Below are 26,133 nucleotides of genomic sequence, written 5' to 3'. Positions count from 1 at the left end.
CCTTTAAGCTTCAGTAAATCCAGCTGGGGACCACTATTCCAATGATTTTGAAAGGTCATGAAACTGAAAACTGCAGTGATGTATCTCAAAACAGCCATTCTCTAGATTGAGCAAAGCAAGCAAAAGTATCTTAACAATTCATGACATTTACTGCATGTAGGTTAGGCAAGTGAAGTTAATGTTCTGACCTTTAACCCTTTAACTGTCACTGACAGAAATACACACACAGGACATTTTCCTTTAATAATGGTGCAAGGTTTCTGTAGTTTAGTTTTTATCGTGACCTTTAATGTAGAATTTATTGACCTCAACCAGCCGATTGAGATGTCCATAAGAGGACAATCCAAAACAGCTTTAACACATGTACGTGAACAATAAGTGCAATTTAGGGATTAGATAAATCTGTTTGTCTGTCTGTCTGTCTATTTCAGGAGTGTGTCTGTGTTTGTCCACGGTTCATGCCCAAATATGATGACTGACGTGACTCTCGACACTCAGCAGAGTTCCGCGAGAAAGACGCAGACGGAGAGATACTGTAGAAGACACACATACGTGCAGTTTTCCACAGCTCTGATGAGCTGTATTGAAAATCATAAAACGACAGAGAAACAGGCTAAAGGCTTCATTAAAGAGCTGCAACAGGAAATCTCTCAGTTAGAGAAGACCGTTTCTGAGCTGAAGTAGCTCTCACATCTTGTAGATCTGCTATTTTCACGCTATTAATATTTGTTGAAAATGTCTGAAATGTTTTTAGTTTTTGGAGGGAGGGTCAACATTTCAATACAGAAATGAATTGTTATCAAAAAAGCACAAAAAGCACTTTGTAAATTGTGCTTATTTTGAAAAGCATGTACTTTTGAATAGCCTACTTAGGTAGTTTGTTTTTATCCTGTACTTTAATAGTCAAGGAATATTATCAGAATAATGTCAAATCTTGGAATAAATTCCTTTTCCATTTCTTCACCAATGTGTTTGTAAAGGTGTCTAGTAACACATCTCACAAAGATTGGAATTCAATTTCCCTAGGGGAATCTTATTAAGTTGGGGTACCCTTAACTTATGCGGGGGAAAAAAATGTAATTTTGCTTTAAGTAGCATGTTTTTTTTATGATTCTGAATCCATTGCAAGCATTTGTTTTGCACCAAAACCACTCCTTGGGCTAAAAACGTCCATGGACACTTTTCCAGGTAATTTTTTGTGAAAAAAGAGTGAAATAGTGTGAATGCTACAAATCATTTTTGGAGGTCACTCTTCGATTTAAGAAACCGGGCCACTTGTAAATCAAAGATTTATTTCAAGATGGCCGCAAAAATTAGACTAGATTGCATTTCAACATATATGATTGACCTCACACTTTTGTGAGGTCAACCCCAACTTTCAGCAGCTGTCAAACATTCCCCTAGGGAAATTAAAATTCAATCTTTGTGAGATGTGTTACTAGACACCTTTACAAACACATTGGTGAAGACATTTCTTGGTAAGATTTTATTAATATCCCCTGACTATAACTCAAGTAAAAAATGTTGACTGAGCAACTTTCACTTGTAGTTGAGTCATATTTGACCATGGGTATCTAGCTACTGTATATTTGACCTACTGGGGTTGAGTAGCTACTTAGTCCATCACAGGCAGTGGTGGAAAGTAACTAAGTACATTTACTCAAGTACTTTTCTTAAGTAACATGTTGAGGTATTTTTACTGTACTGGAGTACTTCCAATTTTCAATAATTTTACTTGTACTCCACTACATCTCAGAGGCAAATATTATACTTTTACTCCACTACAATAATCTTAAAACTTTAGTTACTAGTTGATTTTGATTATTATTACAAAACATACATTAACTACTTCAGCCCCATATACCGTACATTTCGGCCATTTGAAAATAGCCGATCTACAAGCTCTTATAAAAATAGCCCATACAATCCCCTCACAATGCTTCGCAATGCGACGCATTGTGAGCTTGTAGATCTGCTATTTTCAAAAGATTTGTATACATTTGAAAACTTGAAATGGGACATTCTGCATAATGAGTACTTTCTACCTCTGGTACTTTAAGTACATTGTGGTACCAATACTTTTGCACTTTCACTCAAGTACATTTTGAATTCCAGACTTTCACTTGTAACAGAGTATTTCTATATTGCAGTATTGATACTTTTACTTAAGTAAAACAATGTGAGTACTCTTTTCCACCACTGGCTATCAGTCACATGACAGAAGGCGCCTTTTCAGTTCGAATGGTGAGTGACGCTGCTGTCTGCTGCTGCTTCAATCTGCTCCTCTCCTCCACACACTGCTCATCCCATGCTCCAGAGGGACGGGCGCGCTCTCATTGGCTGATACGGTAGTTTCCCAGGCAACCGGCTGTCAGAATCAGAAATTGATTGATTGATGAATTGACAACATTTTTGAGGAGAGAAGAATCATGGCTAAACCACTGAACAACTGGTTTGCTAAACCACTATAAACGCTTATTATAGGCGGTGGTGGAAAAATGCAGAAATACTCTGTTATAAGTAAAAGTCGTGAATTCAAAATGTACTTGAGTAAAGCATATTGGTGTGAAAATGTACTTTATATTGGTGTGAAAATGTACTTTAAGTACCAAAGGTAGAAAGTACTCATCATGCAGAATGTCCCATTTTCAAATGTATAAAATGCATACACATCTTTTGAAAATAGCAGATCTACAAGCTCACAATGTGTTGCATCACGATCCATTGTGAGCTTGTAGATCTGCTATTTTCAAATGGGCAATATAGGGCTGAAGTGGTTCATTGTGTTTCGTAATAATAACCAAATCTACAAAAAAATCTAGCAACTAAAGTTGCCAAATAATTATAGTGGAGTAAAAGTACTTTTGAGCAAATGTGTATTTGCCTTTGATATGTAATGGAGTAGAAGTAAAAATATTGAAAATTGGAAATACTCCAGTAAAGAAAAAAAATCCTCAAAATTGTTCAGTACTCGAGTAAATGCACGTAGTTACTTTCCACCACTGATTATAGGCTATTAATAAATGAGTGATGGTGGGGGCGGGGGCTAAAGCAGCACACACACTAGTAAAACGAGCTAAATCCGGCGGTTGCCCTGGCAACCAACAACCAACCAATCACCGCGTGGCGGTTCCTCCGGACGATGGGACGGTAGCGTCTCTCCTAACAGGGGCCTGCGTTTCACTTCCTGCTGCTCCGCGATAACTTTACAGTACATTCAACACGCCGCTCGAGCGTCAACTTGTGTTTTACATGAACATAAAGGTACGTTTTTCACCCACTGCTCTCAATACAACACGCGTTCGACTCGTGTACTAGTTATTATTATGTGATTATTATTGTGTATTATTGCGGGGGGATGTCTTCCTGTAGCCCTCTGTGTGTCCTTTAGCGTGTCTTTAATCTTAATCTTAGTAGGTTTATATTGACATACTGGGGTCTGGACGGACCTTGCCAGTCTATTTTCTGCGCAGCAGATTATGATAGAAGAGTCCGCTAGTCTAGTTCAATGTCTACGTCTTCATACTTATACATAGGTCGTGGTGTGTGTATATATATATATATATATATATATATATATATATATGTATATGTATATGTATATGCATGTCTTATTACTAGGCTGTGTATGCAAGTAAGCATATACTGTAGGTGCTTTGGGATTTGGAACACTTGTATTATTATTATGTTTGTATTATTATTATTCTTTTATCATTATAATTTTTTATTATATTGTTTTTATTATTTTTTCATCATTATTTCATATATTTTTAGGGATTTGGAGAATACAGCAGCTACATTGTTGATTCTTGCTGATGGTTGATTGATATGAATGTGAATTGATAACATGTGTGAATGTCATGCATGTATACAGTGGTGCAAAGTAACTAAGTACAGTTACTCAAGTACTGTACTTAAGTAAAATGTTGTGGTATTTTTTTTTACTTTACTGGAGTATTTCCAATCGTCTATACTTTTACTTCTACTCCACTACATCTCAGAGGCAAATATTGTACTTTTACTCCACTACAATTATTTGAAAACTTTAGTTACTTTGCAGATATAAATGATTACATTATAAAACATACATTAACCACTTTAGCCCTATTTTATACCTAGGCTATTTGAAAATAGTAGATCTACAAGCTCACAACGTGTCGCATCGCGACGCGTTGTGAGCTTGTAGATATGCTATTTTCAAACATTTTAGTACTTTTACTCTTGGTACTTTCAAGTATATTTTGATGACAAGACTTTTGTACTTGTACTCAAGTACAATTTTGAACACAGGCCTTTTAGTTGTAACAGAGTATTTTTTATATTGTGGTATTTCTACTTTCACTTAAATAAAATATCCGAGTACTTCTTCCATACTGACTGTAGGTGCTCTGGGATTTGGAGAACACAGCAGCTACAGTGTTGAGTCACGCTGATGGTTGATATGAAAATGAATTGATAACACATGTGAATGTCATGCATGTAGCTGTCAACCAGATGGTGTGGGCTGGGGAGGAGGGGGCACTTCTGCAAAGTTAAAGGAGAATTCCGGACATTTTAAGTGTTATCTTTGATGTGTCGTTACTCACCTACCGACGTAAAAAGTGGCATTGTTTTTTTCCAGAGATTCCCCTGTCGTCATTTTTTCAACCCCTTCCGTTGTCATAATGGGAGCGCGTGGCTTAGGGAAATTCGTCTATTATAACCGATGCAAAGTTATTTTTTTCTCTACTACTACTCATTGTAGAGTCTCATGATAGTCAAACATGCGCTGAAAGTTCCTGAGAGGCTAGCGCTACTGCCGAACGATTTAACACTGGTTGCTTGTTTCTCTCCAGAACCTGGCAACTTGGTGTTGCCAGGTAGAGAAACAAGCAACCAGTGTTAAATCGTTCGGCAGTAGCGCTAGCCTCTCAGGAACTTTCAGCGCATGTTTGACTAACGACACATCAAAGACAACACTTAAAATGTCCGGAATTCTCCTTTAATGTAATATTGTAATGTGTACAAATAACATATTTATGGTTCTCTCAAACATTTTCATGGCAGTGAACCCCCCAAATTAATATGTATTTAGCCCCAGACCCTCATCAGACAATAGAGTACTGAAGTCCTGACGTCACTCGTTCATCCCCTGGGTCGTGGAAGTAATTTCTCTATGGAGAATAACATTGGGTCATCTTAAAACCGTCTCATATAAGAATTGTGGTCCAAAAATAAACTAACTGTCCCGGCGATATTGTCAGGGTGGAGGCTCTGTATCGTTTATGATAGTCAGTCACTCATATTTGATACAGTCTGTTTCTGGCGAAAATTTAACTAATTCGGCGGAAGTAACATTAACGTTTTCTCGCCGTAAGTTGATGCTTCATATCAATATGAGTTGTGCCAGGGACCCCCGCCATTCAAAATTGGTGTTGTTAAAATGTTTCAAAACATATTCCACATTTGTCACATGTATTCCAGATTGTTTTCGTGTCACGTTGTGAGCTTGTAGATCTGCTATTTTTCAAATAGCTGATTGTGTATAGCGTTAAAGTGGTTACACACATTTTGCTGGGGACCCCCCGGAACCCCCTCAAGTCCCCCAGACCCCACTCTGAGAACCACTGCTCCAGTCATTCCAAACACTCCTAAAATGCCCTTTTTTTTAGGATGTCACTCCTCAATACAGTTTTTTTATATATTTTTGTAAGTAAGTATAGTTGGTATAAGCCGAGAACGCGGGAGTCTATGCCCTTTACCATGCACTAGACCCCTGGGAGATGCAATGCTGAGGTGGAGCACCACACCTTACCATCAGCTCCCAGTACTGAACCGCACAACTTGCCGCACTCAAGCCGTGCTACTCATACGCTGAGTTGGTTGGTGCCCGGGATCGAACCCATGACCTTGTGGTCGGAACCGAAGGCGAGACGGAGCTCTTCCGACTAAGCTACCAGGACACGTCTTTCTTGTTGACCCATTAAAACCGGGAAAGCGTCCGTGTCATTTACGATTTTTGCGTTGGTTATTGAAAAATAGCAGATATACAAGCTCACAGCGCGCAATAAAAAGTATGTTTGATACGTTTGTATATGCATGGGTTTGGGGAGGTGTGGGGGTTAAGCTTAATGGACCAATATTAAGCTAGAACACCAATATGAGAAGAGTATTTTGATGGAAGAGTGTGTCACTGTAAGAGTGACAAGGAAGGACACACATCATGTCAGAAAGTCCTCCGTACTCCTTTAATTTAACTCTGGAGAGTGTACATTTGTAAACGGCAGTTAGAGTTACAAATGGATAAATTTAACGCTGAGGATTTGAGTCGCTTCTTTTAATACATCCACGGCCCACAGCAGCTTTCTAGAGGGAAAACATTCCAGTAGTTTAACCCATTAAAACCGGGAACGCATCTGTGTCATTTTAAGATTTCTGTGGCTATTCAAAAATAGCAGATCTACAAGCTCATAGCGCGGCACCAAGTGCCATGCTGTGAGCTTTTAGATCTGCTATTTTTTGAATAATCGTGAACTTTTTGTGCAAATCTTTGAATATATACAGTATATAGTTTTAAAGCGAACATCTCCGAGCGAACTCCGATCTGTGCTTCTGGGGGGTCCCTTGAACAACATATTTTCAGATGGGGCTCCGCGGCCAAATACATATAATTTTGGGGGTCCTTGACAAGAAAAAGTTTGAGAACCACTGATATATATAGCAACATACGTTTAAAAAAAAAAAGAAACCGATTTAGAAGACATCTGTAGAATCCCCCAGAAGCAAAGATTTGAGTTAAAAATGTTCGCTTTAAATATATATATATATATTCAAAGATTTGCACACATTTTCACGATTTTCCAAAAACAGCAGATCTACAACCTCATAGCGCGGCACTTGGTGCCGCGCTATGAGCTTGTAGATCTGCTATTTTTGAATAGCCAAAGTATAAGATAATGGTTAAAAAGTGGTTACACAGATGCGTTCCCGGTCTTAATGGGTTAAATGTGGAGAGAGACAGAGAGAGCCCACAAGGAGAGTGTTGTGGTATGGGGAGAAATGAGTCATGCAGGAAAATGGCTCATTTCTGCCTGCTGGGTTTGTCCTTTTCCTGAAGAAGGAGAAAAAAAGAAAGAGAGAGAGGGGGAAAATATGTGGTGCCCTGTGCCCACTATATGTGTTCATGTGTTGCCAACAAGGCCCTGCCTCCGTCCCTGACATTTTTATGTTGCATTCTTCGCTCTAGTCTTTGTTTTCCCCCGTTTTTCAAGGGTTTCTTCAGCTGCTTCTTCACAGCCATGGTTCTTAAACTTGTTATTTTATTTTAAAGGCATAGATTTTTTAGATTCTTTGCCCTGTGTCTACATAACATAACAAAACGACAAATAGATCATTTTTTCCCTCTATACCCACTGGAGTGGTATGGTGGTGTTTACCTGCAGAAACGCACTGCCCTCTCACTGTATTTTGGTTTGTTTTGGTAGACGGGGACGTTTTTGGGCTACCAAAACAAACAGTGAAAACGACACAATACTGCAAGAGGGCAGCGCGTTTCTGCAGGTAAACAGAGACACCACCACACTACTCCAGTGACTGAATAGTATAGAGAGAAATGATGGTTAAAAGGTTACATATACAGTATTATGCCTTTAACCCATTGAATCCGGGAACGCATCTGTCATTTTAGATTTATTTGGCTATTCAAAAATAGCAGATATACAAGCTCATAGCGCGGCACCGAGTGCCGCGCTATGAGCTTGTAGATCAGCTATTTTTGAAAGATCGTGAAAATGTGTGCAAATCTTTGAATATATGTATATTTTAAACAAGCGAACATTTGTAACTCAAATCTTTGCTTCTGAGGATTCTACAAATGTCTTCTAAATCCTAACAGTATATATATTTTTTAAAGTATGTTGCTATAATATCAGTGGTTCTCAAAAGTTTTCATGTCAAGGACCCCCCTTTGGCCACGGAAACCCCATCTGAAAATATTTTAATCCAGGGACCCCCAGAAGCAAAGATTTGAGTTAAAAATGTATATACTGTATATATTCAAAGATTTGCACACATTTTCATGATTTAAAAAAAAATAGCAGATCTACAAGCTCATAGCGCTATGAGCTTGTAGATCTGCTATTTTTGAATAGCCTAAGAAATCTTAAAATGACACACGGATGCGTTCCCTTCCCGGTCTTAATGGGTTAAGGAGCTCCATAACTCTATGAGAGTGTACAAAAACAAGATGAAACCAAATGGATCCGTAAGGGTCCATTTGGTTCCATTTTGTACACTCTCAGAGTGACGGACAATGTGAGGGTCCATTTGGAACCCCCTCAAGGAACCCTGAGGGTCCCCGGACCCAACTTTGAGAACCACTGCTCCAACGGTGCACAGAAACATCCTGAGTGATACTTGAAATCTGACACATTCTCAGAGTTAAAGCTCCACACTTCTTTTTTAGTGATTACAAATACAATGCTATTGTGTCCAATCTGTAGAGCGTGCTAATGCAATGCAAGTTATACAACTGGGGTGGTTGTTTTTGGTCTCCCTGCTCTTCTATTGAGACATTTAGATCCCTGTGTCTGCTTTGACACGACTGGGTTGACAAGTGGTACTGCCCTGAAGATCAAAATAAAAGTTCTCCCCTGAGCAAGCAGGCAGGCTCAGTGGTAAAACACTTGGTTGCGCTGGAGAACCGGGTTCGAATCTGGGGTAGAACAGGGAAGTTACAGCGGGTAGCTTTAAATGAACATACAGGATTTAGCTGTGTAGACTGCGGTGTCAGGTAAAAAAAACCTGGTATGTCCAAAACCGTTCCTTTTTTGTCCTTATTTATTTTTTATTAAAATAGTGAAAATAGCCGATCTACAAGCTCACGATGCGACGCGTTGTGAGCTTGTAGATCGGCTATTTTCACTACTTTTGTGACACTCTTGTATGACAAAGTAAGGCGTTAATTGACCCAAAAAACATGACATGAAAAGTTTAAATATGGAGATACAAGGTTTCTGCCCAACGGCAACGATGTACAACGACGCTGCTGTGGCTACATAACACGGTGACAGTTGGCGGTTCCCATGTGTGAAACCCCGTGGCGTTGTTCACATTGTCAGTTAACTAAAATGATGTCACTCTCCTGCAAGTGTTCCAGTAACGTTAGTCAACTGCAAAACACCAGGGTGAAGTGTGAGAATTTACAGTCTTGTTTAGACTGTTGTTCACTGTAGTTAGTCAAAACTCAGCCAAAATAAATCGACTGCAAACGTTACCATGGGGGTATTCATTTATTTGGTAGTTAAAGTTGTTTCTGGTAGATCCTGCTTTAATTGGGACCTGAGGCCGATTCTACAAAATGCCTCCTAAATCAGTAGTTCTCACTCAAAAATAGCAGATATACAAGCTTGCAGCGCGACACCAAGTGACAGGCTGTGAGCTTGTAGATCTGCTATTTGAATAGCCAATGTATACAATCTAAAATGACAGAGATGCTTTCCCGGTTTTAATGGGTTAAAATCTACACATAAAATCTGAGCCTACAATTATTTTTTTTGTAAATGTGAAGTTTATGACTATTGAGCATTAAATGATAATTTAAATGCCAGAGTAGAACGATGCCACGTCTTTGCAGAGTTCTTGACTTGTACATCTAATGTTATGGTACAGCAAGGGTTCCTAAACTTTTCAGGCCGAGACCCCCCCCCCCCCAAAATAATCATATTTGAACTGGGGACCCCCCCACCCTGACAAGCACTTGGAATTGTAGGCATTACATTTAGTTTCACTCTGTTCCACAAACAAATATTGTGAAAATAGCAGATCTACAAGCTCACAGCGAGGCGTTGTGCGCTTGTAGATCTGCTATTTTCACAAAGTTTGCCCCTTTCTTACGTAATATTTGGCCAATTTGATATTAAAAAGGTCTTAAAAGTCCTTAAATTGTCACTTTAGAAATGACTAGATACCCTGTATACACTTATACTGTATGTTGGTTTGTTTACTGTTGAGTGAGAAAACAATGTTGCACATTAAAGCTAATCATCTGGGGACCCGCCCGCTTCTATTCTGGAAGCGTGCACTTGCCTGGCATCAAATGTGATGTTTTGTATTCTGTGTTTGGTGATTGAATGAAAACAAACCAAGTTTTACAATATTGGTGCCACCGAGGTGCAAATTGGGCCTGTATTTAGCCTAACCGAATTTGCAAGCTCTTCATGTGATTGATTGAAGCAGACTAAATCATGTTCCAGGGCTCTAGAGTGCACCCATTTTGGGGCACACATGCACCCAAAAATCTGTCCTGTCACAGTGCAACAACAAAAAAAAGAAAAGGCTCTGTGGTTGGTGCTCCTAAATTATATTGTTGCTGTCGGGTAGAAACCTTGTATAGCCAATAGCCGATCTACAAGCTCACATTGCGTTGCGAGCTTGTAGATCTGCTATTCTTGGCGAATCGAATCGGTTTAAGTGGTACTGAATTTGCAGCTCAACAAAGGCTAATTCATCCCAGTGTATGACGGAGGACGATTTCACGATAAATGAATATCTTCGCGATATCAGATTATTGTGAGCGTTTTTTTTATCACGATAACCGATAATAACAATTATCGTCGCATCCCTAACCAGTAGTGTTTAAAGCCACTTTGAACGGACCCAATGTGTACACTCTTTGCCAACAAATGGCCCGCCTGCATAGTGAGACAGTAATGAAACTTCTCTTCACTGTCTTCATTGTGTGTGTGTTTTCTTTTTTTGCACATTCCTTATAGAGAGGGTCAGAGGTAGGATTGGGCGGTATCTATTTTGTTCACACCTTCATACCTTCCTGTCATTTCACAGGGCTATACAGTATGGGATGACTAATCTACCCTACTGTGCTGTCTGTTTCAAATGCAGTCTTGCCTACAGCAGTGGTTCTCAAACATTCTCGTGTCAAGGACCACAAAATGGATGTATTTGGCTGTGGACTCCTGGGAGAGTCTCTGTCTGTGTTTTTTTTTTGCCCAGGCGGACAGAGTTTTGAGGTTAGGTTCAGGCTTAATTTCTGTGAGGTTAGGGTTAGGGTTAGGCATAGTGTTTGTGAGGTTAGGGTTGAGGTTAGGGTTAGGCATAGTGTTTGTGAGGTTAGGGTTAAGGTTAGGGTTAGGCATAGTGTTTGTGAGGTTAGGGTTAAGGTTAGGGTTAGGCATAGTGTTTGTGAGGTTAGGGTTAAGGTTAGGGTTAGGCATAGTGTTTGTGAGGTTATGGTTAAGGTTCGGGTTAGGCATAGTGTTTGTGAGGTTAGGGTTAAGGTTAGGGTTAGGCATAGTGTTTGTGAGGTTAGGGTTAAGGTTAGGGTTAGGCATAGTGTTTGTGAGGTTATGGTTAGGGTTAGGCATAGTGTTTGTGAGGTTATGGTTAAGGTTAGGGGTAGGCATAGTGTTTGTGAGGTTAGGGTTAAGGTTAGGGTTAGGCATAGTGTTTGTGGGGTTAGGGTTAAGGTTAGGGTTAGGCATAGTGTTTGTGAGGTTAGGGTTAGGGTTAGGCATAGTGTTTGTGAGGTTAGGGTTAGGTTTAGGCATAGTGTTTGTGAGGTTAGGGTTAAGTTTAGGGTTAGGCATAGTGTTTGTGAGGTTAGGGTTAGGTTTAGGCATAGTGTTTGTGAGGTTAGGGTTAAGGTTAGGTTTAGGCATAGTGTTTGTGAGGTTAGGGTTAAGGTTAGGGTTAGGCACAGTGTTTGTGAGGTTAGGGTTAAGGTTAGGGTTAGGCATAGTGTTTGTGAGGTTAGGGTTAAGGTTAGGGTTAGGCATAGTGTTTGTGGGGTTAGGGTTAAGGTTAGGGTTAGGCATAGTGTTTGTGAGGTTAGGGTTAGGGTTAGGCATAGTGTTTGTGAGGTTAGGGTTAGGTTTAGGCATAGTGTTTGTGAGGTTAGGGTTAAGGTTAGGGTTAGGCATAGTGTTTGTGAGGTTAGGGTTAGGTTTAGGCATAGTGTTTGTGAGGTTAGGGTTAAGGTTAGGTTTAGGCATAGTGTTTGTGAGGTTAGGGTTAAGGTTAGGGTTAGGCACAGTGTTTGTGAGGTTAGGGTTAAGGTTAGGGTTAGGCATAGTGTTTGTGAGGTTAGAGTTAGGGTTAGGCATAGTGTTTGTGAGGTTAGGGTTAAGGTTAGGGTTAGGCATAGTGTTTGTGAGGTTAGAGTTAGGGTTAGGCATAGTGTTTGTGAGGTTAGAGTTAGGGTTAGGCATAGTGTTTGTGAGGTTAGGGTTAAGGTTAGGGTTAGGCATAGTGTTTGTGAGGTTAGAGTTAGGTTTAGGCATAGTGTTTGTGAGGTTAGAGTTAGGGTTAGGCATAGTGTTTGTGAGGTTAGAGTTAGGTTTAGGCATAGTGTTTGTGAGGTTAGGGTTAAGGTTAGGGTTAGGCATAGTGTTTGTGAGGTTAGAGTTAGGTTTAGGCATAGTGTTTGTGAGGTTAGGGTTAAGGTTAGGTTTAGGCATAGTGTTTGTGAGGTTAGGTTTAGGCATAGAGTCCTGTGGACTCCCTTTTCTGAATAAAAAGCTTCGTGCCGGACTTGCATAAGAGAAGAATTGTTTGGTTAAAATGTATCCAAATCATTCCCATATTTTCACAGATTTTCAAGATTTATCTCAATCTTTCAACATTTGCTGATCTGCTGTTTTCAAATAGTCTAAAATAGGGTAGAAGTGGTCACACCCTTGGGGTTCCCGGACCCCACTTTGAGAACCACTGGCCTATAGTACTTAGAAAGGTCTTGCTGGGTTTAAAACAGCCCATAGAATAATGAATACCGGTACTGTTGATAGGAAATAAGTTTAGAAAATCATACCTCTGGGATCTCTTAAAGGGATATTACACTTTCAAATAAAATAAACATTTAAAAAATATATTAAAAATAAATGAAAAAAGTAATGGAAAAATCACGGCCCCCTCACGCATTAGAGTGTCCTACTAATGTGTGAGGGGGCCGCGATTTTGCCATAACTTTTTTCATTTTTCTTTAATATTTATTTTTAATGTTTATTTTATCTGAAAGTGAAATATCCCTTTAAGTGCGCTGCACCATAATACCTTGATACTGCCAATTATGGGAAAATAAATCAAAACCGATATTTAGAACCAATATATAAACGACTTCTAACCATATAATCGATAAGCAACTTTTTTTTTACATATCAACATGAAAACAACTCGAATAGATCGTTTATCTTCGACTAAATGGATTAGTCTGATTAACTACTTAAGCCTGTATTACTGTACTGTATACTTAGTTGTACAATGGTGGTGTGCAAACAATAGTGAAAATAGCCGATCTACAAGCTCACAACGCATCGCAGCACGATGCGTTGTGAGCTTGTAGATCTGCTATTTTTTAAAGTTTTAAATAATCGTGATATTGATTTGAAGTCATATATCCCAGCCTTACTTGAAACTGCGTAAGAGGTTCCATTCCCTCATTCCCTGTAGAGTAGATCATGGCTCTTACACTGCCAGGGCAAAGGGGTCTTATCCCATTGAGGCGACCCATACTAAAAATGAACAGTACAGTACCCTCTCTTGATTACATTCAATGAAGTCCACTCTTAAAGGGATAGTTCACCCCCAAAAATACTTTTTCCCCCCCTTGTTTTTGTTTTTTTTTCGCATTCCTAAGCCAATAATTTGGTGACCAGCAGACCGGTAGGCAGCGGTTCCTGGTAGGAGACACAAAGGAGACTCTTTGCGTCTCCTACCGGAACCAAAAAACAAAAAAATATCCATGAATTCAAGTCTCCATGGGGTGACTAATCTAGATTTTTATGGGGTGAACTATCCCTTTAAAGTTTTAAAGGGATAGTTAACCCCCAAAAAGTTTAAAGTAAGTCCATCAAAGCATGCTCTTGCTTCCAACTTGTCCTCAAAATCTGTTGACGGTCCATTTAAAGCGGCTCTGTCTACATTTTAACAGGACCGCGACGGCTCCTCATGACCCAGCAAGAGCAGCAGGAGTTCAGGGACAGCCTGCAGGCGGCCCAGGCCTGGATGCAGGCGGTCCAGGAACGCCTGCAGGCCAATGACAACACCCAGGGACCCCGGGCTGCCCTGGAGGCCAGGCTCCGGGAGACAGAGGTGAGTGAGAGTCTTTTTAAATAGACACACGACATGACCCTTCACTTCTAACCCTCAGGCTCCTTGTTATGTGACAGCTGTACTGTAGCAGAGAGAGGGGGCCCGCCCAACTTGTACGGTTAGTTTTTATATGACTGCTACAGCACAGAGAGGCCCCACCCAACTTGTACGTTTTAGGTTTTACAGGTCTAAGAAGTGAGTTAACCCATTGAGACCGGGAAAGTACCTGTGTACATTTTTGCATTTCTTTGGCTAAAATAGCAGATCTACAAGCTAGTAGCGTGGCACCGAGTGCCGTGCTACGAGCTTGTAGATCTGCTATTTTTGAAGAGAAAAAAAAACGTGCAAATGTGTGTAAATCTTTGAATATAGTGTATATGTATTTTTTAAACATTTTAACTCAAATCTTCCGGGGAAAAAAATTGTTGCTATAATCAGTGGTTCTCAAACTCATGTCAAGGCCCCCCAAAATGTATGTGGACGCGGACCCCCATCTCAAAATATTTTGTTCCAGGCACCCCCCAGAAGTGTGTGTGTGTGTGTGTGTGTGTGTGTGTGTGTGTGTGTGTGTGTGTGTGTGTGTGTGTGTGTGTGTGTGTGTGTGTGTGTGTGTGTGTGTGTGTGTGTGTGTGTGTGTGTGTGTGTGTGTGTGTGTGTGTGTGTGTGTGTGTGTGTGTGTGTGTGTGAGGGGTCGTGCTAGGATTTTAATCTGCCAGTCCCAATGTCCGTAATGATTCAAATTTATCGGACTTCTGATAAAAATAACGGTCATAATTATTTGTTTGCATTAATGACAAGCATGCCTAAATACAGCCTAACACTTAGGCCTACAGCATTATATTTTGGATTGAGCTATTTGAACATGAACCGTGATGAACAGGGGCGTGCTGGGACCAAAATTCAGCTCTGGGATTTTAATTTTTTATTTTATTTTCAATAATACCTTTTTTGGGTGGCCCACCGTTTGGCGGCCCGTAAATGGCGCGGCCGTTCTGGAATTTTCCCGAATTTCCCAGTGGCCAGCACGTCCCTGATGAACGAGTAAAATACACATTTTATATAGCAGGGTCATCTTGCTTTTGAACGCATTTTCTAATCAAAGGGCGCTGCACAAAAATGGGCATTTCAGATGGATCCTTCATAACGTGGCTCAGCTGACCTATAGGGCAATACATTATAGACCACTTACTCACTCACAGGAGGTTATACTGTATAGTTAGGCAGTGGATGCCGTCTGTGCGTCTGGTTGGGACAGCCGCGGGAAAGTTGATGAGTTGTGAGAATCTTGTCGTCTCTTCATGGAGCTATTCAGTTCAAAGTGGTAACGTTTTACGTGTCCACCTCATAGATTTAAAAATAGGTCCACCTTTATGATTAACGTCGTGTTTCACCTGGATGCCACAGTTGCAGTAGCCTATAGCTGTTGTGAAGAGTATTTACGCATCTGTGTTGGATGTTTCATCTTCAAATTGCATTGTTGTTCAACTGTAGTAGGGCAACTTGCCAACTTTACTCACAAGTGCCCTTGTAGTAGCCTAGTGTCTGTGACATATTCTAACTCGTAATGATACAACTTGTTTGTTTGACTGTTAAATACACAACTTTATCTAATACAAGCCCTCAGCTGGGTGAAGCCGAAGTCCCACCGTGGGATGTGATGGGTATCAAAAAAATATAATATACTGATGCAATATCTTTATGTGAGATTAGATGAGAAGTTGAATCACCATATTTTGTACTTTCAGAAATTGTCAAAATCTTTTGGATTTTTTTTGTAAAAAATCTAAAAGAAAACTCATCACAATGTGATATTATCGTCACAATACTGATGCTGAGGTATTAGGTAAAACACATTGTGTTGTTGTGATATTGGATCTTGTCAGTATTGCCCTGCCCAATGTAAACACTGGATTAGTTCATGAATGGAAGATATGTTTTCCTGAGCAGGAGCCATCTCTGCTTTATAAACGGACGCAGAAAAGACTGTGTGCATGTTTGGGTGGTTGTTCTATAGGATTCAACCCTTCTTTCAAGGGTAATGTGTCGCAGGCTCACAGCTCTGATATGAATATTTCTTTTTATGATGTTCTACCGTATATTGTTGCTGTTGGGCAGAAATTACCTTGTATCCATATTTCAACGTTTTGTTGTGTTTTTTTTTATTAATGCCTCAATCCCTCGTACAAAAGTAGCAAAAATAGCAGCTCACAGCGCGTCGCATTGTGAGCTTGTAGATTTGTTATTTTCTGTGAAAGTTTTAAAGTGAAACAAAGTGTTCAAGTCTGTCTGTGGGCTTTATGAATATTGAGCAGATGAAAAGTATTAATGAGAGCTTGTGACTAAATAACTACATTGGAACACAGGTTTTCCTGAAAAGTAACGGTTGTGGTCATACTGTACAAGGTTTCCACCTGACAGAGACGATAATGCAGATCTAGGGCTGAGAAATTGAAAAAAAAAAACACAGCAAAAGTAGCAGATCTCCAAGCTCAAAACGTGTCGCTTGGCCCCCGTTTCGAGCTTGTGGATCTGCTATTTTTTATACTTTTATGTGACGCTGTAGTATAATCACATAGGGCGTTAATTTACGGAAAACAAACACAAAGTTCAAATATGCAGATAAGAGGTTTCTGCCCGACAGCAACGATATATAAGAAAAGATCATCGCAATGCCTCAGTCATTTACCCTTTAACCCATTAAAACCGGGTACGCATCTGTGTTACCACTTAAACCATTATTTTATACTTTGGCTATTAAAAAAATGGCAGATCTTACAAGCTTGTAGCGTGGCACTCTACACTCCGCGGACCCCCGCCCCCCCCCCATCTCAAAATATTTTGTTCCAGGCACCCCCAGAAGCAAAGATTTGAGTAAAACATTTTCAAAGATTTGCACATATTTTCACGATGAATTTTTTTCAAAAATAGTAGATCTACTGTACAAGCTCATAGCGTGGCACGAGTGCCGCGCTATGAGCTTGTACAGTAGATCTACTATTTTTGAATAGTCAAAGAAATCTTAAAATGACCCGGATGCGTTCCCTTCACGGTCTTAATGGGTTAAACCGGTTTCATTCCGAAATCTGACCCCATGGAATAAAGCCACGCACACACGTGTTGTGTTCCATGTTCCAGAAAATCCACACGTCTTCGCACGAGGGCCGCGTGAAGATGGACATGGCGCTGGTGGCCGCCGACGTCCTGCTGCAGAGCGGAGACGAAGAGACGAGGAACCACACCCTGGCCCTGCTCAAAGAGCTCAAAGCCCAGTGGGAGGAGACGCAGACCTACATCATCCACTGCCACAGGTACTGTACTGTGTCATCATGTCGGCTTACAGATACAGTGAAGCTTATGATTATCTACTGTGGTTATTTAATTATAGTATTAAAATGTCTTTCATGTAGCGCCTATAAAAACAAAGTTACAAAGTGTTTTACATCAAACTAAAGAAAAAATTATAATTATGTCAAGGTATTTGGCCGTGGACTCCCATCTGAAAATATTTTGTGCCAGGGACACCCTGAAGAGAAGATTTTTCAAAAAAGATAATGATAAAAATAGCATATGCTATTGTTTTCTCTTTTTTTTTCAATATATATATATTTTTTTTTATCCCACAATTTTGTAACCCTTTTTCACCCTGTGCCAATTATCTAAGTGTCTCTTTTTTTTAATCTAAAAAATTATTAGACCATTTTTTATATTTGTTTTGTACAAGCTTGCGTATACATCTGCTATTTTTTTAATAGCCAACATATAAATTGATAAAGTGGTTAAAATGATTGTGATGCTGTGTTAACACATTTAGCTGGGGACCCCCGTGGAACCCCTGCAAGGACCCCTGGGGGTCTCTGGACCCCACTTTAAGAACCACTGGCTTCCAGTACCCTCCCCACTGGAAGCTTATAATTATCTACTGTAGTTATATAATAATACTAATACAATGTCTTTCATGTAGCATCTATCAAACTAAAGAACTTTAAACCCCTTTAGTCTTAGAGAGCTGTACTTTTTTCCATCTACACCAAATGTCTAAGCCAAAAATAGCCGATCTACAAGCTCACAATGCATCACTTTGTAGATCGACTAATGTTCCCACCACAATATGGATGCAGGGGTTCACAAAAAACCCCAAACAAGGCTTGACGTGTATATAATGTAAAGGGCAATGCTGCGTGAAATTAAATCATTATGGAAATGAAATTAAGCATTTTAATCACGGAAAATACTTTTCAATTAAATGAAAGTCTTTTGATGTGTTGTGGTTTTCAGAAGACTGTGACCTTTCTGCCTGCTGTGGGCTCCTCAGGCAGGTGGTTCCATTAGTGGAGGAGCCCTGACGGCAAAGACACGCTTCACCTTTTGTCCTTGTCTGGCATGGTTCCTGCCTGAGGACCTCAGGCTGCGCCACAGGGCTGGTTAGGGGTCCATGTGTGACTCGGGGATTAACCCATTAAGACCCGAGGACACGATTCTAAAAAATGTCTTCTAAATCGGTTTTCTGAAAAACGGACGTTGCTATATCAGTGGTTCTCAAACGTTTTCATGTCCAAGGACCCCCACAATTTTGTATGTATTTGGCCGCGGACACCCACCTCAAAATATTTAATTCCAGGGACCCCCAGAAGAAAGATTTGTGTTAAAAATGTTCACTTTAAAAAAATATATACAGTATATATTTTCAAAGATATGTCACAAATTGTTATGACACAAAAATAGCAGATATACAAGCTCATGAGCTTGTATATCTGCTGTTTTTGAAAATAATATAATAAAATAATAGTTAAAGAAGTGGTTCAAATCTAAAATGACACATACTTTCCCGGTTTTAATGGGTTAAAGCAAAAACTAATCTCAAGACTGAAACCTTTTTGTTAGGCTGGGCACCCCCTGGAACCCCCTCAAGGACCCCTGGCGGTCCCCGGAGCCCACTTTGAGAACCACTGCTAATTCTAAACCTATGTTCTTGGTGTTCTACATACAGACAACCAGTTGAAGAAATTGCAGTTTGAGGCTTTTAGCCTTTTTGCTTTTATGAAGTCTGAGACCATTAGGGTTTTTATAGAAGATGCTTCTGAACATTTTGAACAGTTTGACCTACTCTGATACTGTATACTCTTATAAAAATGACAGAAATCAGTCGACTATAGGCTATTTTTTTTTTCTTTCCGCAAAGCAACCCAGAACCTTCCGTAACCTGAAACTTCCCAGAACCCCTTAAGTTCTATAAACGATTCTTGTTTACGACTCCATAATAATCAGAACAACCCCTGAAGGGTTAGGTATGTCATAAAAAAAAATTTGCCGTTTTGAGCGTGAGAGCGTGTACTTGTGTAGATGTGCTGTTTTCATACATTTAGAAAAAATAAATAAAGCATAAGTTGTGGGTTCTCACCAGAACTCGGGGTTAGTACCACCTCCTGAGCAGGGCCCAAGGTTGGTTCTTAGAACCTTATCTGAAACCGCGAGCCGTAGCAGCATGGAAACACATCCAGCACCTGTTTCATGGCATGCCATGGTTCGCTTGTTTCAAACATTAAAATCTTAAACTGAATCGAACAGGGAGGGAGGCAAGAATCGGGCAGATGTGGAGATGGAGGAGCCATCTCTGCTTTATAAACGGACGCAGAAAAGACTGTGTGCATGTTTGGGTGGTTGTTCTATAGGATTCAACCCTTCTTTCAAGGGTAATGTGTCGCAGGCTCACAGCTCTGATATGAATATTTCTTTTTATGATGTTCTACCGTATATTGTTGCTGTTGGGCAGAAATTACCTTGTATCCATATTTCAACGTTTTGTTGTGTTTTTTTTTATTAATGCCTCAATCCCTCGTACAAAAGTAGCAAAAATAGCAGCTCACAGCGCGTCGCATTGTGAGCTTGTAGATTTGTTATTTTCTGTGAAAGTTTTAAAGTGAAACAAAGTGTTCAAGTCTGTCTGTGGGCTTTATGAATATTGAGCAGATGAAAAGTATTAATGAGAGCTTGTGACTAAATAACTACATTGGAACACAGGTTTTCCTGAAAAGTAACGGTTGTGGTCATACTGTACAAGGTTTCCACCTGACAGAGACGATAATGCAGATCTAGGGCTGAGAAATTGAAAAAAAAAAACACAGCAAAAGTAGCAGATCTCCAAGCTCAAAACGTGTCGCTTGGCCCCCGTTTCGAGCTTGTGGATCTGCTATTTTTTATACTTTTATGTGACGCTGTAGTATAATCACATAGGGCGTTAATTTACGGAAAACAAACACAAAGTTCAAATATGCAGATAAGAGGTTTCTGCCCGACAGCAACGATATATAAGAAAAGATCATCGCAATGCCTCAGTCATTTACCCTTTAACCCATTAAAACCGGGTACGCATCTGTGTTACCACTTAAACCATTATTTTATACTTTGGCTATTAAAAAAATGGCAGATCTTACAAGCTTGTAGCGTGGCACTCTACACTCCGCGGACCCCCGCCCCCCCCCATCTCAAAATATTTTGTTCCAGGCACCCCCAGAAGCAAAGATTTGAGTAAAACATTTTCAAAGATTTGCACATATTTTCACGATGAATTTTTTTCAAAAATAGTAGATCTATTGCACCTGCACCTGTCCAGCACCTGTTTCATGGCATGCCATGGTTCGCTTGTTTCAAACATTAAAATCTTAAACCCCTGGCGGTCCCCGGAGCCCACTTTGAGAACCACTGCTAATTCTAAACCTATGTTCTTGGTGTTCTACATACAGACAACCAGTTGAAGAAATTGCAGTTTGAGGCTTTTAGCCTTTTTGCTTTTATGAAGTCTGAGACCATTAGGGTTTTTATAGAAGATGCTTCTGAACATTTTGAACAGTTTGACCTACTCTGATACTGTATACTCTTATAAAAATGACAGAAATCAGTCGACTATAGGCTATTTTTTTTTTCTTTCCGCAAAGCAACCCAGAACCTTCCGTAACCTGAAACTTCCCAGAACCCCTTAAGTTCTATAAACGATTCTTGTTTACGACTCCATAATAATCAGAACAACCCCTGAAGGGTTAGGTATGTCATAAAAAAAAATTTGCCGTTTTGAGCGTGAGAGCGTGTACTTGTGTAGATGTGCTGTTTTCATACATTTAGAAAAAATAAATAAAGCATAAGTTGTGGGTTCTCACCAGAACTCGGGGTTAGTACCACCTCCTGAGCAGGGCCCAAGGTTGGTTCTTAGAACCTTATCTGAAACCGCGAGCCGTAGCAGCATGGAAACACATCCAGCACCTGTTTCATGGCATGCCATGGTTCGCTTGTTTCAAACATTAAAATCTTAAACTGAATCGAACAGGGAGGGAGGCAAGAATCGGGCAGATGTGATCATACTTCCGTGCCCCTGTTAACTCTTTAACTGCCAGAGTACTTGTAATAGTGTCACCCCAGTGCCAGCGAAAACTAGTGTTTTTTCCTACCTTTGAGAAATCATGGAATATTTTCTGTGAACGCTGTCCGCACGGTGATCCCCTCATTACACGCACAGGGGTCTCCTAGAATTTGGGAAAAAAACATTATCCGATCGTGGTACTCCGTTCCATAGTTTAAAATAGCATGTTTTGCCAAAAAATACATAGTAAAACATTTTAACAGGGAAGTGAATGGAGCAGCAAATCTTTGGATCGCATTATCTCCTGGTTCTGAGTGAAAAAGGGGAAAAAGTTCCAATTGACTCAAACGCGTCCATGGCTTAAGTTAAGAAGCGAGCGGCAGCGTTTTCGACTAACTGTAGGCATTACAGGCAGGCTTGGCTAACGCCAACATAAAGTGCATTACAGTAGTCGAGTCGGGTTGAGATAAAAGCACGAATAAGACGTTCAAAATCTAAAAGGGTTACAGCAGACTTGACTTAGTCTTAGTCTTAGCTAAAAGGCTCAGCTGATAAAAGCTGGATTTAACAATGGAGTTAATCTGTTTGTCAAGCTTAAAATCACAGTCCAATCTTAAAGTATGTGGTTCAGATGCTGTTTACATTTCAGCTCATGGTTTGTTGTGTTCTTTATCAGTAGTTTATAAATGGCGATGTTATGGCTATTCATAATGTATGTTTGGGTCCTGGGGAGACGACTCATTTATCTTTTGAGTCTCGAGCTGAAAAAGTTGCCATGTACTAACCTAATGCTTAATTTTTATACTCACTCGTATGAAGTGTCATTTACCTATAATAGCCAACCTACAAGCTCACAATGCTTAGCTAGGGCTGTCACCATTACACATTTATGTTGACGATTAATTGTCACTCAAATAATTGCGACTAGCGATTTTAATTGTGTGTTTGGAACATTGTGAAGCCTTTTACGCTTGGTAATAAAGAATTGCACAGGGCAGATTTGACAAATAACTGAAATATTCAAAAAAATATTCAAAAATAATACATACAATAGTACATGTCAAAAAAGCTGTTTTTTTTCTGTTTTTTTTTTATATTTGAAAATGTGGGAAAACCTTTCAACGTGGAAACGATTATGCAAAACTAATTGAGATTTGAAATAATTACGATTATTTCAAATAATTGCGACTAGACGATTATGTAATAATTGTGACAGGCCTACGCTTAGCATCGCAACACGGTGTGAGCTTGTAAATCTGCTATTGCCGGCCGGCGATACCTTGTAGGGCTGGGGCAATTAATCGAAATCCCAATCCCCCCCCCCCCGCCCCCCTCTCCCAGTCGCATCGAGTGGGTGTGGCTGCACTGGAGCGAGTACCTGAAGGCGTACGAGGAGTTTGAGATGTGGCTGTGCCGGCTACGGCGCCTCCTGGAGGCCGACGTGGAGCTCCAGCTGGGCGTGAAGGAGAAGCTGTGGCAGGTGGACCACCAGCGGGTGGCGGTGAGCGACGTGCACGGCCAGGCCCCGCTGCTGGAGCGGCTGCTGGACGAGGCGGCCGCGCTGCACGGCCGCACCGAGGACCCCAGCGTGGAGCCCCGGGCCCAGGAGAGGCTGCAGGGGGAGTACAACGACGTCCGCGACCGCGCCGAGGTGAGAGGGTTGGGGGTGAGGGGGGTTCACTTCACACAGCTGAGAGCTGCATTTATGGCATCATAATTGTCACTGTTGGGTGAAAAGTTTATGTTTATGAGACGCTCGGTAAGGCTGAACGATTAATCGTTTTCAAACCGAAATCGCGATTTGAAACCACGCGATTAGCAAATCCCAAAGCATAAATGACAAAAAGTACAAAAGTATTGGCATCATAATATGTACCGGTACGTATTTTTTGTTAGTAACTGGAAATACGCCAGTAAAAAAAAAAGAAAAAACTGTAGTAGTAAACAATCGCAATTAGATATTTTCTCAAAATCGCTCAGGCCTAGCGGTTGTGGGTTGGAATCCACCATGGAGCATCCGGCTTTGTCGAGCGTCTATATACGAACACAATTGGCCCGTGCTCGGGGCAGGGAAGCTGGGCGGGCAGGGTGATATAACTGCTTATTGGTTGAATGCTTGATTCTGATTGGTCAATCGCTGAATTCAGCGGTGTGTTATTTCTTGATAATGACCAATGAGTTTAATAAAAGACCGCTGTCTAAACAAAGCGTCAGAGCACCTGCTCGTATCAGCCTGCACTGCTTGATTTTATGCTGTATCCAACATGACAGCCATGTAAACACGCACACCATGTCATTTACAGCTAAACGTTGCTCTCAAGAATGTTTTTGAAAATATTTGAAGTGAGAAATAGACGATGCAGTAACGAAAACGTATTCTATTTGATCAACACCTCTTTGTTTTCCGAGGGGACCGTGTTCAGCTGGGCGGATGGCCAGCAACACCAAAACTCTTGCCCCAAAACACAGTCGCCCCGGGGCAAATCCTCTGTATTCACGTGGAATTCACCGCTGGTCCGCGAAAAGAATGGGGGCGAGCGTGTTTTGGGGCGAGTCTTCCGGTTACCTTATGGAATACTTTCATTGCTGTAAGCAAGAAAATACTTCATTTTGTTGTTACTTCTGGGTACATTTATTAATTTATTTATTAAGTAGCCGTGTAATAAGCGGGATAATTAACGACATTGGGGGGTAAAAATCTCCAAACAAAACATCATTGCTGCATAACAGTATTCATTTTGATGTTTCTTACAGATTAAAGAGGACCGCTCTAAGATAACATAAAACAAAACAAAACATAAATCATCAAACAGTAAAAGGTTTCTATTACTTCTGGTAAAGCTTGTATGCTCTTGGGAGGAAGGACATCTGGTGCCTTTTTTGTGCGACTCACAGGCTGTCAGTGACAGGCTCTGGATCATTAGACTGCTCCCTTCGCTCAGTAGTCTATTGAAAACTTACTTTTCAGGAAATGAAAAAAGTTGTGTTCCAGTGGATCCAATGTAGTTATTATTTAGTCACAAGCTCTTAATTAATACTTTTCCTTGGTTCAAGATCTATAAAACCCACAGACACACTTAACCACTTTAATTTTCACTTTCTAAGAGTTTTACAAATCTACAAGCTCACAATGTTGTGAACTTGTAGATCTGCTATTTTCACTACTTTTGCTCGACACTGTATATGAAGAAGTAGGGCATTAGTTTACGAAAAAGAGGCAAAACTTAAAAAGTTGAAATATGGAGACACAAGGTTTCTGCCTGACAATATTCTCCATAATGGTAGATATGAAAAAGTCAATATGAACAATGCTGGGTTTCATTGTGTCTTTCAACTGTGTGTCAAGGCAAAATATTATCATTTCCTCTCCATCTCCCTGTGGCTTCCTCTTTGTCTTATGTGAGTCAGAAGTCCGATTTGACTGAAAATATGGAAGTAGGAGTGGCTGATGCGAGGGTGTGCCAGTGTGAGGTGTAAGGGAGGGGGGTTGGGTAGGAGAATAGAGGGTATGCGCATGCTTAAAGTGAATGGCACATCGAGTGGCAAAGCGAGTGGCAAAGCAACATGCAAAGTGAGTTTAACTTTGTTTAATGTTGTTTAATGCAATCAGATATTACTTTTCTGTTTGGATGCATGGGCTGTCAAGGCCAGAAAGTATTTTTTGGACACTCAGTAGGCATTCCTGCATAACTTCCGGGTTTGATGATGATGTCACACGCATACCCTCTATAGGCTCTATGCACAGCAGCCATATTGGAAAGAAATTGGGCTTCTTCCTTACTTCCTTAGGTCCAGAGGTCTTACCATTTATACTAATTAAGGCTCTGTTCCATTTACTGTAATGCAGCACAGTGGTTCTCAAACTTTTATTATGCACCTCCGATCCGCGTCGGTGCATAATCACCCTGTCGGGATTTATTTTTCAATAATGACCAGCTACCCGACAATTATCCCTTGCATGTACTCCTACGGGCTGGGGAAGTGTTGGGCGAGTGACTGTTGATCGGGAGGAGTAGGTCGAAGGCGCTACGTCCTCCCGGTGAGGGCTCCTCACTGGCAGGTGATCGTCAGTAGGATACAACAGCAGTGACAACACATAAATGTGGGTGGGGAGGAATCAATTGGCAAAAACTACCACATTGGGGGTAAAAAGCAAAAAGAAAAGAAAAGATCTTTGCTGCATAACGGTATGAATGTTGATGTTTCTTACAGATTAAAGAGGACCGCTCTAAGATAACACAAAACAAAACATAAATCATCAAACAGTAAAAGGTTTCTATTACTTCTGGTAAAGTTTGTATGCTCTTGTATTGGGAGGAAGGACATCTGGTGCCTTTTTTGTGCGACTCACAGGCTGTCAGTGACAGGCTCTGGATCATTAGACTGCTCCCTTCTCTCAGTAGTCCATTGAAAACGTACTTTTCAGGAATTAATACTTTTCCTTGGTTCAAGATCTATAAAACCCACAGACACACTTAACCACTTTAATTTTCACTTTCTAAGAGTTTCACAAATCTACAAGCTCACAATGTTGTCGTATCGCGACACGTTGTGAACTTGTAGATCTGCTATTTTCACTACTTTTGCTCGACACTGTTGTATGAAGAAGTAGGGCATTCATTTACAAAAAAGGAAAAAACCTTAACAAATTGAAATATGGACACACAAGGTTTCTGCCTGACAATATTCTCCATAATGGT

General features: G+C 40.5%; 1 protein-coding gene across 1 annotated transcript in view; it reads left to right on the top strand.

The window, feature by feature from the left end:
* Positions 1 to 3,189: 3,189 nt before the first annotated feature.
* Positions 3,190 to 26,133, top strand: part of syne3 (spectrin repeat containing, nuclear envelope family member 3) — a 107,173-nt gene continuing 84,229 nt past the window's right edge. The window contains exons 1-4 of the mRNA XM_080413241.1: positions 3,190 to 3,264; positions 13,922 to 14,082; positions 17,218 to 17,390; positions 22,775 to 23,084. Coding sequence (XP_080269367.1) covers positions 13,939 to 14,082; positions 17,218 to 17,390; positions 22,775 to 23,084 — 627 coding nt within the window. The 5' untranslated portion in view covers positions 3,190 to 3,264; positions 13,922 to 13,938. The remainder of the gene's footprint in view (positions 3,265 to 13,921; positions 14,083 to 17,217; positions 17,391 to 22,774; positions 23,085 to 26,133) is intronic.

This window comes from Gymnoscopelus braueri, assembly GCF_963280865.1.
Source record: "Gymnoscopelus braueri genome assembly, chromosome: 19".
In the NCBI taxonomy this organism is placed as follows: Eukaryota; Metazoa; Chordata; class Actinopteri; order Myctophiformes; family Myctophidae; genus Gymnoscopelus; species Gymnoscopelus braueri.
This window is presented reverse-complemented; position numbering and strand designations above follow the sequence as displayed.